Here is a 16,111-nt window from a genome sequence, read left to right as displayed (position 1 = left end):
AGCCAAACTATACAAGCTCACAACGTGTCGCAATGTGATCCTTGTGAGCTTGTAGATCGGCTATCTTTGTTATGTTTGATATATTGAGGTCTGAGGAAGATCCAGCAGGCTTTAAACATCACATTCATGATGGTAATAAACCATTTAACTTATGGATCATAATTATTCCAGTGCAGAGTTCTGCTCTGCATCTGGCTTTTTAAATTACTTTGGATGAGCGTGATCTTCTACTTGTTGATGTTTGAAATAACTCACTGCCTGTCACATTGCAACATGGTGTGAGCTTGTAGATCGGCTGTTTTTGAAATATAGCCAAAACTCATAGTGCATCATAATGCGAGGCTTTGCAAGCTTGTAGATCTGCTATTTCTTGTAATATAGCCGATGGAAAGGCTCACAACGCAAAATGATGTGAGCTTGTAGATCGGCTCACAACCTGTCACAATGCGACAAGTTGTGATCAGCTATTTTTATTTATTTGTAATAGTCTATCTAAAAGCTCACCACACGTCAAGATCAGTGTTTCCGTTAGCCGGTATTTACCAATTAAATGTAATATTTAATTGGCCGTTAATTATAAAGATCACAGGCCACCGTGGCCGATTGGGAAAAGGCTGTTATTAGACTATTTTATGTCTGTCTGTCTGCAATGGATAAAGTGGTGAAAGTTGGTGACACACATACATTGCAGGCAAGTAATGAATCTTCCTTGTACCATCATTCATGATGACATAATTAACATTAACAAAACAAAACAAAAGCTGTAGGTTTTGCATATTAAGGTTGAATAAAACATATATGTGTTTATACTGTGTGACGTAGTCACACAAGCTGTTCATAACGCCCACTTTATTCAGTTATTTTTTGGAAAGCGACACCTCTGCATGATAGAGTAGATAGATATTACTAGCCCACTTCATTCTTTGGCCGGTAAAATATAATCCTGTCGGTCAAGGTGGCCGGCCCAAAAAGTGCCTTGCGGAAACCCTGGTCATGATGCAATGTATTGTGAGTTTGTAGATTGGCTCTTTTTATGTTTCAAATATAGCTGAACTACAAGCTCACAACGTGTCAAAATGTGACACGTGAGCTTGTAGATCGGCTATATTTTAAATATTGCCGATCTACAAGCACACAATGTGTCACAATGCGAGGCGTTGTGAGGAGTTGTGAGGCATTGGGTCTCATTCACTAAGCTCAGGTCCTCACATATTATGTACTTATGTGCATATACGTGCCTTCCCACACGTTCAGTATTCATTCATCTTATTTTTACCGTGAATTTGGGCGGACACTCAAACTCACGTCAAAGATCTATTGCTTGGATACATATTATAGACATGATGCAAATTCAACCAAGTATTTATTTTCAGTTGACACATTTAGAGCTGAAATATTAGGTCCTTTTGCATGTTTTCCGTTCCTGCAAATGTGGCCACAGTTTCACATATTGGACTTTCATGCCAACAACATATGTTGCGCTATTAATTTATTTATTTATTGACCACATCACATCAAACTTATATCTGATGAGGATGCAGTATGGATGAAATCTAGCTGTGTCCATAATATCCATTCACCATTCTGACGTAGGACAGGATATGTTGTTAGTCCAAAGGACAGGTTTATCCTCAGTAATCAATAAAGTGTGATCTGGTCCATAATCGGATCTCGGTGTTCCTGGATTCCAGCGTCAAAATGTTACCTCAGTCAAATGTGAGCATTATTTAATAGAAAAGGCTTCTATAATATCCTTTCCACGTTTTATTAACCTATTATTTGGTGGTGGGGTTAAACTTTATAACTTCTTATTCTCATTATGAGAGCATTACTTTATTAACGTTCAGCTGATCCATCGTGTGATCGAGGGACTCACTTCCAGACAGAACAGATGTACAAGTTGTCAATGTGGTGTGACTTGACACGTTTGTAATTTCTTCACGTGGGTTATTTCTGGTTGCCTTTTATGGTATTAAATGGGGCGTGGAACAATACAAAGGATCTACACGGGAGCACACTAGTGACTTTAGAACACAAATGAGATACACCTGTGATACGCACAAATCACAGATCTGAACCCTCTTTCATGAATCACACGTCAGAATTGACTTATCCCAATATACATATGTTATTTATGACCAGGATATACACCTTATTTATGACCAGGATATACACCTTATTTATGACCAGGATATACACCTTATTTATGACCAGGATATACACCTTATTTATGACCAGGATATACACCTTATTTATGACCAGGTTAGTGAATGAGGCCCATTGTTTCTGTCAACCCACATGACCTTACTTTTACTCAAAATTATAAAAAAATATTCATGTTGCTCATGACAACGTATAGGCTTTCCAGGTCTTAATGGGTTAAGGACCGGGCCAAGAGCAGAGAAACCTCCTGAATTCCCTGGAAGCTCTACTGAAGAGTTTTCAGGACAGTATCTGGGGAGGGGCCGAACGAGTATAAAACAGCAGCGGTGGAAAAAGTGCTCACGTTTTTTACTTAAGTAAAAGTATCAATACTGCAGTGTAAAAATACTCTGTTGCAAGTAAAAGTCTGGTAATCAAAATTTACTTGAGCAAAAGTACAAAAGTATAAGCATCAAAATATACTTAAATTAACAAAAGTAAAAGTACTCATTATTATTTTCAAATGGCCGAAATATATATAGGGCTGAAGTGGTTCATGCATGTGTTGTAATAATAATATAAATCTGCAAAGTAACTTGTAACTAAAGCTGCCAATAATGGTGGAGTAAAAGTACAATATGTGCCTCTGAGATGTAATGGAGTAGAAGTAAAAGTATTGAAAATGGGAAATACTTCGGCCATCCTCAAAAGTATACTTAAGGACAGTACTTGAGTAAATGTACTTAGTTACTTTAAACCACTGTAAAACAGTGTATAAAATGTTAATGTGTGATATAGAGTACAGAAGTCCTGACGTCACTCGTTCATCCCCTGGGTCATAAAGTAATTTCTCTATGGAGAATAACATTGGGTCATCATAGAATCGTCTCATATAAGAATTGTGGTCCAAAAATAAACAAACTGTCTCTGCGAAATTGTCAGGGAGGCTCTGTATCGTTTATGATAGTCAGTCACTCATATTTGATACAGGCTGTTTCTGACGAGAATGTAACTAATTTGGCGGAAGTATAACTTTAGTTATTATTTTTGGAACACAGTTCTTATTTGACGTGATATTAAACACGTCTATGGGAATTCAGAACGGGGGGGGGGGGGGGGGGGGGGGGGGGCGCGACCCAGGTAGGATGTGTAAATTAGGTCAGACTTCGGTGCTCTATTGACACAGACAGACAGATACTCACATTTTGTACTGAGTTGAGTAATGAGTCGAGAATTAAGACAATCTTCTCCTCCATGTTTCACTCTGTAGGAAATAGAACAACAACGCATCAATGTCTAACTGTCTAACACAACGTCTCCACTACCTGACACTACAGTGTTTCTCCTATCATTATCTTGGCCCTGCAGCCCATCCAGACATACTCACTGCTGCCCAGTTTGGATCTCATCACCTCCTCAGACTCCACCTTAACCCCTAGCACTCCTCTCTCCTTTATCCCTTCTTAATGCAAGTATATTAGTTCATAAAGTGAAACTTTCATATATTGATTCATTGCGCATACAGTGACATATTTAAAACCTTTTTTTGTTTTTGGTCACACCTTCCTCTTTACAATACAACATATATTCTCTGTGGGGTTCAGGTCAGGTCAGTTGTCTGGTCAGTACATCACAGTAATACCATGGTCAGTACACCAGTTACTAGTAATGTTGACACAGTGGGCAGGTGCCGAGTCCTGAGGGAAAAGGACATCAGCATCTCCATAAAGCTTGTCAACATACTGAAGCACAAAGTCCTCTAAAATCTCCTGATAGATGCTGTGTTGACTCTGGACTTGATAAAACACAGTGGACCAACACCACCAGATGACATGATGACACCCAACATAATCACTGACAGTGAAAACGTCACACTGGAGTCAACACAGCATCTACCAGGAGATTTTAGGAAGGACTTCCACCTGCCCACGGTGTCAACACTACTAGTAACTGGTGTACTGACCATGGTATTACTGTGCTTCACTGACCAGACAACTGACCTGACCTGAACCCCACAGAGAATAGATGTTGTATTGTCAAGAGGAAGGTGTGAGACACTAGACTCAACAATACAAATGAGCTTAAGGCTGCTATCAAAGCAAACCTGGGCTTCCATAACACCTCAACAGAACCACAGGCTGATCACCTCCATGCCACGCCCCATTGATGAAATAATGTGTTCAAAAGTAGCCCAGACCAAGTATTGAGTGCATAAATTAAAATATATATAACCTTATTGTGTTTGTTTTTAAAGTATTAACTAAATATGCATACATATTTGCATCTATTTGTGACTTTGTGTCAGAGTGAATACACTGTTAACACATCGGGTGCCAAACACGGTCTGAACCGTGTGTTTACATAGTGGCGGTTCCGAAGCTTCGGTGCCGAACACGGTCTGAACCGTGATTTCAGTCTTTTTGTTTTTTTCGTTTTTCTCCGCACGGGCGGGGCTAGAGCAGCTCTGGGAGCACCCATTGTAATCCTGCGAAGGAAGTGCCAGATCGCTCACCGGAAACACTTTTTTTCCCCCATCCGCTTCCTGTCTATTTCCTACTTTGAAACGCCTATATCTCCAAATCTGTTTCCTGTGGGGAAAAACGGTCATGCGCGATGCACGATCCCCCCCCCGTTGTTGTAACCCGCTGTAACCCGCGAGTAGAATGTTATGGTTCCAGCCTGTAGCCAGGCTCATGGCAGAACATGAATCGATGCTTTTTTTTGCATGGATTTGCTTGTAACGCACGCGGAAACTTATAAACAGCAAAGCGCAGTCAATGGGGAGAATGCTGGCACCCACGGTAAGTTGTTATGAAAAAATGCTGGCACCCGATGTGTTAAGAGACACATGAGGGAAACACTGTACATTCACTGTACTATCCAACATGGACACAGTCCAAGTCTACTCACATGCAGTTCTTCAGAACTGAATCATTCACCATGTTGAGGCTCAGGTCCAACTCTCTTAGGGAGGGATGAGAGTTTACAGCTGAGGACAGAACTTCACAGCATCTCTCTGACAAGCAGCACTGAGCCAGTCTGAATGAAGAATGAAACAACAGATAAAAAAAGAAAAAAATAATACACGAAACATGTTATATATACATTATTCCTGGATTGAGAACCTGGACCTGGCCGTGATGGACTGTCAGGGTTTTGGACTAGTGACCCAAGAGGTCGAAAGGCAAAAAAAAGAAAGAAAGAAAGGAAAAAAAATACAACAAAACAAGAAAGAAAATAAAGACAGATTCTTAAGTTCAGCTCAATTGTCCCACTATAGTTAATGCATCTGCAAATTGTTACAAATGAACAAGGCTATCCTAATGTTTCTCACAAATGTAATTTTAAATGTTTGAGGAGGTTCCTGCTCTCTGTATCTCATAGGTCTTTGTCAGGTCTTGCTTGAGTTATTTCATCCTTTTTAAACTTTAGACCAAATAATAAACTATATCAATGAGAAGTTCATCAACCCCAAATGTTTTCTCCATCACAATATGGTGAGTATTAGGAATTCAGATCTACAGAGTTCAGAAAGATGTTTCATAGGAAGGAGAAAAATACCACATCCAAAAATACCACATCCTCATCTAGTGAAATCCCTATTCCTGAAATGAACGCTTGCACCCATTAATATCAATATAAACTGGAAAAAGTGCTCCTCGGAGCACAGGTCTCCGCCAGGTCAGGTAAGTTATTGTGGCCTCCTGGTGGCACTATAATAGGCCAATATGAAAAGGGTGGCATTTATTCTTAGGTCGTTCACGGCAATCGGACACTGCATTCATGATTTGAGGCATTTTGTTCCAAAAAATGTGTTTTGCTAAATTAGACCTGCTGGTGGCGCTATAACAGGCCAATGTGAAAAGGATGGCATTTCTTCCTTGGCCTAGTGGGAATGTGTTTGTGAAATTTCACGGAAATCGCAAGCTGCGTTCATGATTTGAGGCATTTTGTTCAAAACGGACCAATCCTGCAAACTTTGGAAGCAAACCTTAGCCAATGAGGATGGAATATGGGAAATCGGACAGATCCATGTTGATCACATGACTATAGAGATACTGTGTACCGATTTGCATGACGTTTGGATAAAATCTGTAGGAGTAATGTAAAAAAATTGGTTTTGCACAAATCGGCCTTCAGGTGGCGCTATAACAGGCCCATGTGAAAAGGTTCTGAATTGCCATCCAGGGAGTGTGTGTGCACAGTTTCGCAGCGACCGGGGTAACGGTGCCAGAGATTAGCTGCTAACACACAGACAGGACACACACACGGACGGACGGACGGAGGGTAAAACATACTCTCTTGCCATGCCTTTCGGCCTGGCGGAGACAATAATCAAAACTAGAAGATGATGAAGATCTGACAAAATACATCCAACAATGATAGTGTAATTTTGTATCTCAGCATGGCAGGACATGGATATAGGCTTGTGTTCCCATGATATCATTCTTATTAATACATTCTCACCACAGCATTCATAATATATTCACATAATACGGTACATAATAACACAGAATAGATAAAAACTAATCAGGTAAGATACATATCTTACCTTAGAATCTCCAGTCTACAGTGCAGACTCTTCAGTCCAGCTAAGAGCAGCTCCAGTAGTCCTGAGTCCTGCAGATTGTTTTTGCTGAGGTCCAATTCTCTCAAATGTGAAGGATTAGAGCTGAGAGCTGAAGCCACAACTTCAACCTCTGTCTGTCTGAGGTTACAGCCAACAAGTCTGTAAATACAGATTCAATAAGAGACTATCAAAACAAATTACACCTAGTTCACTGTCATGGAATTTAACTAAGAGATCTACTACTGTATCTAGTTGTACAGACATAAACAGTTTAAGTATGATCAGAGAACAGGGAAGTAAACAACAGATGAAAAGTTAATGTAATGTAAGTAAATCTGAATAACCAAGCTCACTGTTTAAAAAGCCATCCTCTGTACACCCCTTCACTAATGGTATGGTCTGTTTTCATGGTAGAATAACTCATAAAGAGGACACATATGAATAGTTTGAGGACTTGAGTTCTCCTGTTGTTCTGTGTGTACTAAGGTTGGGGTCGTCTGTCGGCGATTGGATTAATGTCCAATTAATGTTGGTTACCTTCATGTTACATGTGTGCACTTCACCTACAGTATGCTGAGTACACTAATATAGTTTTGTCTTCCATTAAAGGAATATTTCACCCCAAAAAAATACTGTTTCCCTATCAATTAAACCTTGAATTCATGGAGATTTGAGTTTTTTAGTATTTGTGATATTCCTGAATCTAAATCCAATATCCTACTACTTTAATTAAAATGCCCACGCTGTGGTGTACGTCCCGGGTTGGTCAGCACACGAGGTCTCCACTTACCTCCAAACTTGCCAGAGACTATTGATCAGTGCTCTGGCTAATGCCTAGGCTTCTTTCCCCACCTTTGATGTACTTACATATTGTACAGTTAAGGATAAGGATAATTCCTTTTAACAGGTCGTTCATGAAAGTCCTTGCGGTCTTGTTTCCAATGAGAACCTGTGAGCAATTAAGGGTTAAGAGTCTTGCTCAGGGACAAATTTCATTTCATCGACACATATGCTGACATGGCCTGGAATCGAACCTGGGCAATCAGGGCCTCTGGTTCCCTAGGCAGGCACACTAACCATTCAGCTATGGCCGCCCCCTTAATATAAAACTACATTATTTTTAGCCACGTTTTATTGGGCCGCTAGGCCCACCCTACTGCACATGTGTGAAGTAGGCGCAGTGTCCCATAAAAAGGACAAGGACTGACAGATAGAGATCTCCATATATGGTCATATCAGTTGGATCACTGGTGCACCGTAGATGTGAGGGCCACGAAGCGGCCCGCACCTCTAGTTTTACTAAATGACATTAATAGGAAACCAATCTTAACAAGAGCAAAACTATATTTAAAACATTCTCTTTAAACCTGGATCATCAGTAGGCTCATAGTGATTACACTGTGAGAGTTGTTTTGGAGTTTATATACCTTTCTTTAATATAGTTTTGCATTGGTTTTCTACAACAGCAGACACCGCTAATATTCTATTTTGGCTCAGGAATTCAACCAAAAAAAAAAAAGGTCTGAGGTGGGTGGAGGGGCAGAGTGGAGTGTGGAACGGTCAACACCACTAGACGTCACAGAAAGACTGAACAGAGGAAGAGAGCAATGTTCAACCATCAGTTGAAGGTGTGAAATGAATAAAGTCAGAATGAGCAAATATATGGCACATTTACTATTTGGTGGAATTCATCATCTGATACACCTGAGACGCGTTCAAATCAAGGCTTTACACAGCCTTTCAGGAATCAGACATGGCTCTTTATTTACAAGCAAACCTACACTAAAGAATATAGCAGAAATGTTAGGAGCTGTGTGAATGAGGTCCATTGAAAATAACAATTATCTTGTCCTTTTTATTTTAACTACTGAGAGGATGGCAATGTCAGTGGGTTCAAACAACTGGTCTGGTGGGGGTAACCAGCAGGGCTTTTAGACTCTTAGTTTAGTTTTTACCCTGCTTTATTGTGGTCTGGCCTTTATTTGCACATACACACAATACCACTAGTCACTATTTGAGACAGACAGTTTTATTGGAACCTTTATGTCAACCTTAATTTCTAATTATAGTGTTAACTGTAATGTCACTAGGATGTTTCTATTCACTTGACTACTAACCGAGCCTTTCTGCAGTTCCTCACAGCTGGGATCAGTCTCCATCGCCCCCCCTCTGATGTGTTGTATTTGTCCAGGTCCAACTCTTCCAGAACCTCCTCAGACATCAGCAGCATGACGGCCAGAGCTGAACACTGGCTGTCAGACAGTTTCTTCTTTGATCCGTTCAGGTACTGTTTGATCTCCTGATGTAATGAGTGGTCGTTCATCTCCATCAAACAGTGGAAGATGTTAATACATCTGTCAGGAGAGATATCATCAGTGTTTATCATGCTCTTTAGGTTGTTGATGGCGTTCTGGATGCTCTTTGGACTGTTCTCTGTCTGACCCAGCAGGCCTCCTAACAGACTCTGGTTGGACTCCAGTGAGAGGCCATGAAGAAACCGAACAAGTAAGTCCAGGTGGCCATTTTTACTCTTCAGGGCTTTTTTCATAGCAGCTTCCAGGAAGTTGGAGAGGGAGAGGACGGAACAATTATATCCCAGGAATGTCTTCAGTACCTTCATGTTCTTCTGTGTGAAACAATGGAGCAGGTAGACTGCAGCCAGAAACTCCTGGATGCTCAGATGAACAAAGCTGTAGACCGTTTTCTGGAAGAGCACACCCTCTCTTTTGAAGATCTCTGTGCACACTCCTGAGTACAGTGAGGCATCTTTCACATCAAGACCACACTCTTCCAGGTCTTCTTGGTAGAACAGGATGCTACCTTTCTCCAGATGTTCAAATGCCAACCTGCCCAGCTTCAGGAGAACTTCCCTGTCAGTCTCCATGAGCTGCTGTAGATTCACCTCATGTGTCTCATCATACTTCTTCTTCTTCCTCTTTGTCTGAACCAACAGGAAGTGGCAGCACATCTCAGTCAGGGTCTTGGGCAGCTGTCCTATCGTGTGTGTCCTCAACATGTCCAGCAGAACGGTAGCAATGATCCAACATAATAGTGGGATGTGACACAGGATGTGGAGGGTCCTTGATGTCTTCATGTGTGAGATGACTGTGCTGGCCTTTTTCTCATCACTGAATCTGTTCCTAAAGTACTTCTCCTTCTGTGGGTCTGTGAACCCTCGCACTTCTGTCACCATGTCAACACACGCAGGAGGGATCTGATTGGCTGCTGCAGGTCTGGTGGTTATCCAGAGGAGAGCTGAGGGGAGCATATTCCTCTCGATGAGGTTTGTTAACAGAGCATCCACTGATGATGTCACTGTGACATCAGAAACAATGTCAATTATTTTGTTTTTTTGTTTTGTTTTTTGGAACAATGGAAATCTGCTTTCATCCAGACCATCAAAGATGAAGCCAACTTTCCAGACAGCGAGCTGCTCTGCTGTGACCTTCTTTAATGTTGGGTGGAATTCATGGATCAGTGTGAGAAGACTGTACTGCTCATCTCTGACCAAGTTCAGCTCCCGGAATGAAAAGGGAACCAGGAGATTTATATCTTGATTTTCCAAACCCTTTGCCCAGTCCAGAGTGAACTTACGCACAGAGAATGTTTTTCCAATGCCAGCAATGCCCTTGGTCAGAACTCTTCTGATGGGTGTCATTCTGCCAGGGAGGGGTTTAAAGATGTCACAGCAGTAGATTGGTGTGTCATGGAAGGTCTTCATCTTGGAAGCTGCCTCAAGTTGTATCACCTCATGTTGGCTATTAACCCCTTCACTCTCTGCCTCTGTGATGTAGAGCTCTGTGTAGGTGCTGGTGAGGGAGGTTCCAGACTCTTCTGTCATGTGATCTTTCACATCATCAAGACTGTTCAAACTGATCTTATAATCGTTCAAATCACCCTGCAGACTGACATCTGAAATGAGAAGAAAATGTATGTTTTAAACATTCCGGTTAATTCATAACTTTACATCTTTACGGCACACAATGTGTTAGAAAAAAAACAGCCAAAAGTAATAACACAAGATCAGTTGTTTTTGTCGAGTTGATAGTTTTTTAGCTTCATTATTTGCACTTACATGTTGATACAGACACTAATTTGAACATTAAATCTGACTATGATTTCTGTGATTTATTTTAATTATTTTAAAAATGTATTTTAAAATTATGCAAATTCTGTCCAGTCTTACTTTGTCCAGGTGTGGTTTGACTGGGTGTCTTCAGTCCAGGTGTGGTTCTGGATCTCTTTCCACACTGGGGACAGCCATAGTGTCCTATTGGAGCAGACTGGTCCCAGTATGAGGTGATGCACTGTCTGCAGAACCAGTGTCCACAGCTGGTAGAGACTGGATCTGTCAGAAACTCCTCACACACTGAACACATGGACGCCTGCTCTGTCACCCACCTCTCTCTGTGGAGATGAAGACAATGTATATGTATTTGGCTGCAGAAACCCATCTTGAAAATATGTTCTGCCAGGGACCCCCGATAAGAGAGGATTTGTGTTTGATCATTGTTCCAATTATATGTAAAATTATTTCACATTTTTCAAACCTTTTCAAGATTCAACAAAATGCTTCAAAAAAATACAGATCTACAAGCTCAAAATAGGCTGCAATGTGATATGTTGTGAGCTTGTACAACAGTTATTTAGGAATATCCCAAGTATAAAATATGGTAAAAGTAGTAAAACTATTACTAATTTTGCTGGGGACCCTCTGTAACCCCCTAAAGGACCCCTGGGGGTCTGCACACCCCACTTTGAGAACCACTGCTCTACTATAAAGAGGATAATTACTCAAATAAATATATTGTAAAAACAAAATAATAACTGCACACAAAAAGTTTGGAAACGTAACTTCGGTCGATTATTTCTCCCCTTCAATAATACCGATTGTTTGTATTTTATATCATTTTTATCCATTCCAACGATCGTGCATTCGTGGAATGAGCAACACGCCTAAACGTGTAGGTAGTGCCCCCCAAAAACAGAACAAAAGAACAAAATGATATCATTAATAATAGCTACAGTAACATTTTACAAACAATGCCGTACAGTACCAGTTGATAGACACAGTAGTCATTACATAGTATTCATAGTTTGTTGCATAGATAGCACATGCACACAAGCAGTCAGTCTGTATAGTTCAGCTTCAACACTGAACACCACATTGTGATTTGTACGACTTCATTCACAAACTGCACACACAGTAATCTATAATCTATAGATAAACTTTGAACATTTCTTAATAAAATGCTGCAGGGTAAGGTGTGGAACCAACCAATCAACATTCATTCATTTTCAATCTCCTGGGTGGGGACGTGAGGACGGTGTCCGCCCACCCAGCACCCCTAGTGCAATGTGATTTGTACGACTTCATTCACAAACTTTGTGATGCTACCAGAATTCTAAATTGTTTAAGATTTAAAAAACCTTGTAGTGTGAGTGCAGCTTTATATTGTTGTGTATATTGTATAGGAGGATCCACATACTTTGTGTGTGGAGGTCCAGGTTCATTACTGAAGTTAGGAGCTCCTCCTTTAGACTTGTCACTCTTCATAGACACACAGCTGGGTGTTGAAGATTCTGGTCTGTGGTACAGACTTCTGGAATCATATACATTTTTTTCTATAATTATCATGTGAATTCAATTTGTTCAATATTTGTTATTGTTAGTCCCAATTTATATCTACATGGATTAAAGTTCTCAGTCGCCACAGCTGATTTCAGTCATTTGGAAGCATGTCGCGCACCGAAAATAGCTGATCTACAAGCTCAACAACACGTCTTCAATGTTTTTTGAGCCTGTAGATCAGCTATTTTCGGTTATTAGTTATGATTTGTACGACTTAATTTACAAACTGAACACACTCAGTGTAACTTACAATCTATAGATAAACTTTGACGAGGGAGGATATAACGTTAATAGATCCTATGTCTACTTCTTGAATTTGCATTGGCATTAAGATCCACGGGGGCGGGGGGGGGGGGGGGGGGGGGGAGTATTCCGTACCCCAGCCTAGATCCAGAGCAAATGTTAGGCATGATTATCCTCTAGTGTGAGCGGTTTAAAGATCTAATATTAAGCCTCCTGATCTGCTCACAGACATGCAAGGCCATCAAGACAATTTTCAAACATGGTTGATATTTATCTGGATCGCTACTGTCCCTCATGCTTTATATTGTTGTGTATATTGTATAGGATGATTCACATACTCTGTGTGTGGAGGTCCAGGTTGATTACTGAAGTTAAGAGGTTCTCTTCTAGACCAGTCACTCTTCATAGACATATGGCTGGGTGTTGGAGACTCTGGTCTGTGGTGAAGACTTCTGGAATCAAATACATGTTTCTATAATTATCATGTGAATGAAGAAGTCAATTTATTCAATATTTGTTATAATTATAGAAATATTTTTATGATTTGTGTGTGACTCCCGTGTTCGCAAATCATATACATGTTTCTATAATTATCATGTGATATATATGCTTTATATCCACACATTTTGGGGCTAAACAACAACTTGAAGGATAGATATTGGTCTGATAATGATGTACCATCCATGTTAAAATCATGGATACTTTACATTAATCCCCACATTTTCCTTTTAATACAAACTATAATACACATTGCTCCTGGGTGGGGAAGTGAGGGGGGTGTCCGCCCACTCAGCACCCCTAGTTCCCATGGCTATGGTCATTGTTTTAAAATCTGGTAGTATGTGCATATTCAAGATAATCCTATAAGATAATCTAATAAGATTCTCCTTTAGTGTGTGATGCTATTAGAATTCCAAATTGTTCAAGATTTTAAAAATCCTGTAGTGTGAGTGCAGCTTTATAGTGTTGTGTATATTGTATAGGAGGATTCACATACTTTGTGTGTGGAGGTCCAGGTTCATTACTGAAGTTAGGAGCTCCCCCTTTAGACTTGTCACTCTTCATAGACACACAGCTGGGTGTTGGAGACTCTGGTCTCTGGTACAGACTTCTGAAATCATATAAATGATTATATAATTATCATGTGAATTCAATGTGTTCAATATTTGTTATTGTTAGTCCCATTTTACATCTACATGGATTAAAGTTCTCAGTCGCCACAGCTGATTTCAGTCATTTGGAAGCAACGAAAATAGCTGATCTACAAGCTCAACAACACGTCTTCAATGCGTTTTGAGCCTGTAGATCAGCTATTTTCGGTTATTAGTTATGATTTGTACGACTTAATTTACAAACTGAACACACACAGTATAACTTACAATCTATAGATAAACTTTGACGAGGGAGGATATAACGTTAATTGATGCTATGTCTACTTCTTGAATTTGCATTGGCATTGAGATCCGCAGAGGGGGGGCATTCCGTACCCCAGCCTAGATCCAGAGCAAATGTCAGGCATGATTATCCTCTAGTGTTAGCGGTTCAAAGATCCAATCTTAAGCCTCCTGATCTGCTCACAGACATGCGAGGCCGTCAAGACAATTTTCAACATGGTTGATATTTATCTGGATCGCTACCGTCCCTCATGCTTTATATTGTTGTGTATATTGTATAGGAGGATTCACATACTCTGTGTGTGGAGGTCCAGGTTGATTACTGAAGTTAAGAGGTTCTTTTCTAGACCAGTCACTCTTCATAGACATATGGCTGGGTGTTGGAGACTCTGGTCTGTGGTGAAGACTTCTGGAATCAAATACATGTTTCTATAATTATCATGTGAATGAACAAGTCAATTTATTCAATATTTGTTATAATTATAGAAATATTTATATGATTTGTGTGTGACTCCCGTGTTCGCAAATCATATACATGTTTCTATAATTATCATGTGATATATATGCTTTATATCCACACATTTTGGGGCTAAACAACAACTTGAAGGATAGATATTGGTCTGATAATGATGTACCATCCATGTTAAAATCATGGATACTTTACATTAATCCCCACATTTTCCTTTTAATACAAACTATAATACACATTGCTCCTGGGTGGGGAAGTGAGGGGGGTGTCCGCCCACTCAGCACCCCTAGTTCCCATGGCTATGGTCATTGTTTTAAAATCTGGTAGTATGTGCATATTCAAGATAATCCTATAAGATAATCTAATAAGATTCTCCTTTAGTGTGTGATGCTATTAGAATTCCAAATTGTTCAAGATTTTAAAAATCCTGTAGTGTGAGTGCAGCTTTATAGTGTTGTGTATATTGTATAGGAGGATTCACATACTTTGTGTGTGGAGGTCCAGGTTCATTACTGAAGTTAGGAGCTCCCCCTTTAGACGTGTCACTCTTCATAGACACATAGCTGGGTGTTGGAGACTCTGGTCTCTGGTACAGATTTCTGGAATCATATAAATGATTATGTAATTATCATGTGAATTCAATTTGTTCAATATTTGTTACATGGAGTAAAGTTCTCAGTCGCCACAGCTGATTTCAGTCATTTGGAAGCATGTTGTGCACCGAAAATTGCTGATCTACAAGCTCAAAAACACGTCTTCAATGTGTTTTGAGCCTGTAGATCAGCTATTTTCGGTTATTAGTTATGATTTGTACGACTTAATTTACAAACTGAACACACACAGTATAACTTACAATCTATAGATAAACTTTGACGAGGGAGGATATAACGTTATTAGATGCTATGTCTATTCTTGAATTTGCATTGGCATTTAGATCCACAGAGGGGGGGCATTCCGTACCCCAGCCTAGATCCAGAGCAAATGTCAGGCATGATTATCCTCTAGTGTTAGCGGTTCAAAGATCCAATCTTAAGCCTCCCAGTTCAGTGTTGGGAAAGTTCACTTAAAATATGAACTAGTTCAAAGTTCAGTTCACAAATCTTAAAATGAACTAGTTCAAAGTTCAGTTCATAATTCAAAATTTTGAACTAAAGTTCATGGTTCAAAAAATGAACTAGTTCAGTTCTTTTTCGTTCTTTTTTTCAATATATATTAGTGCGATTAATCGCATATTAATCGCATATTTTTTATTGGCTCAAACTTGAATGATGAACTGAAAAGCAGTGCATTGTATTGTATATGGAGCAGGATGCATCCAAATATATTATTTATTATTATTACTATACTTCTATTATTTATCCAATTCATTATAAAAACAATGTTATTTATTTAATTTTCTTATACATTATATCCTCTCTGGTGTTCATACATAAAGCACCCTATATTTATTATGTCCAGTGGTGTAAAGTAACTAAGCACATTTATTCAAGTACTGTACTTTATTTTTAATTATTTCAAAACTTGAGTTACTAGTTACTTTGTAGATTTTACAAATACATGAATCACTTCAGCCCTATTTAAGTTTTGGCTATTGGAAAATAGCCGATCTACAAGCTCACAACAGGTCACGGTGCGACATAGTGAGCTTGTAGATCTGCTAT

At 39.7% G+C, this 16,111-nt stretch overlaps 2 protein-coding genes across 2 annotated transcripts in view; both read right to left on the bottom strand.

Annotated features, from left to right (window-relative positions):
• The window catches only part of LOC311062411 (protein NLRC3-like), a 63,306-nt gene extending 52,193 nt beyond the window's left edge, over positions 1–11,113 (bottom strand). The window contains exons 1-5 of the mRNA XM_084081428.1: positions 10,899–11,113; positions 8,830–10,624; positions 6,695–6,871; positions 5,053–5,181; positions 3,345–3,406 (exon numbers count right to left, since the gene is read on the bottom strand). Of these exons, the coding sequence (XP_083937554.1) occupies positions 3,345–3,406; positions 5,053–5,181; positions 6,695–6,871; positions 8,830–10,624; positions 10,899–11,091 (2,356 nt within the window). The 5' untranslated portion in view covers positions 11,092–11,113. The remainder of the gene's footprint in view (positions 1–3,344; positions 3,407–5,052; positions 5,182–6,694; positions 6,872–8,829; positions 10,625–10,898) is intronic.
• LOC311062402 (uncharacterized protein) overlaps positions 1–16,111 on the bottom strand; it is a 700,443-nt gene that overhangs the window by 463,879 nt on the left and 220,453 nt on the right. Inside the window, exons 28-30 of the mRNA XM_084081416.1 lie at positions 13,585–13,698; positions 12,926–13,039; positions 12,202–12,315 (exon numbers count right to left, since the gene is read on the bottom strand). Coding sequence (XP_083937542.1) covers positions 12,202–12,315; positions 12,926–13,039; positions 13,585–13,698 — 342 coding nt within the window. The remainder of the gene's footprint in view (positions 1–12,201; positions 12,316–12,925; positions 13,040–13,584; positions 13,699–16,111) is intronic.

Source organism: Gymnoscopelus microlampas (genome assembly GCF_963454915.1).
Source record: "Gymnoscopelus microlampas genome assembly, chromosome: 15".
Classification (NCBI taxonomy): domain Eukaryota; kingdom Metazoa; phylum Chordata; class Actinopteri; order Myctophiformes; family Myctophidae; genus Gymnoscopelus; species Gymnoscopelus microlampas.
The sequence above is the reverse complement of the archived record's forward strand: the minus strand, read 5'-3'. Positions and strand labels throughout refer to the sequence as shown.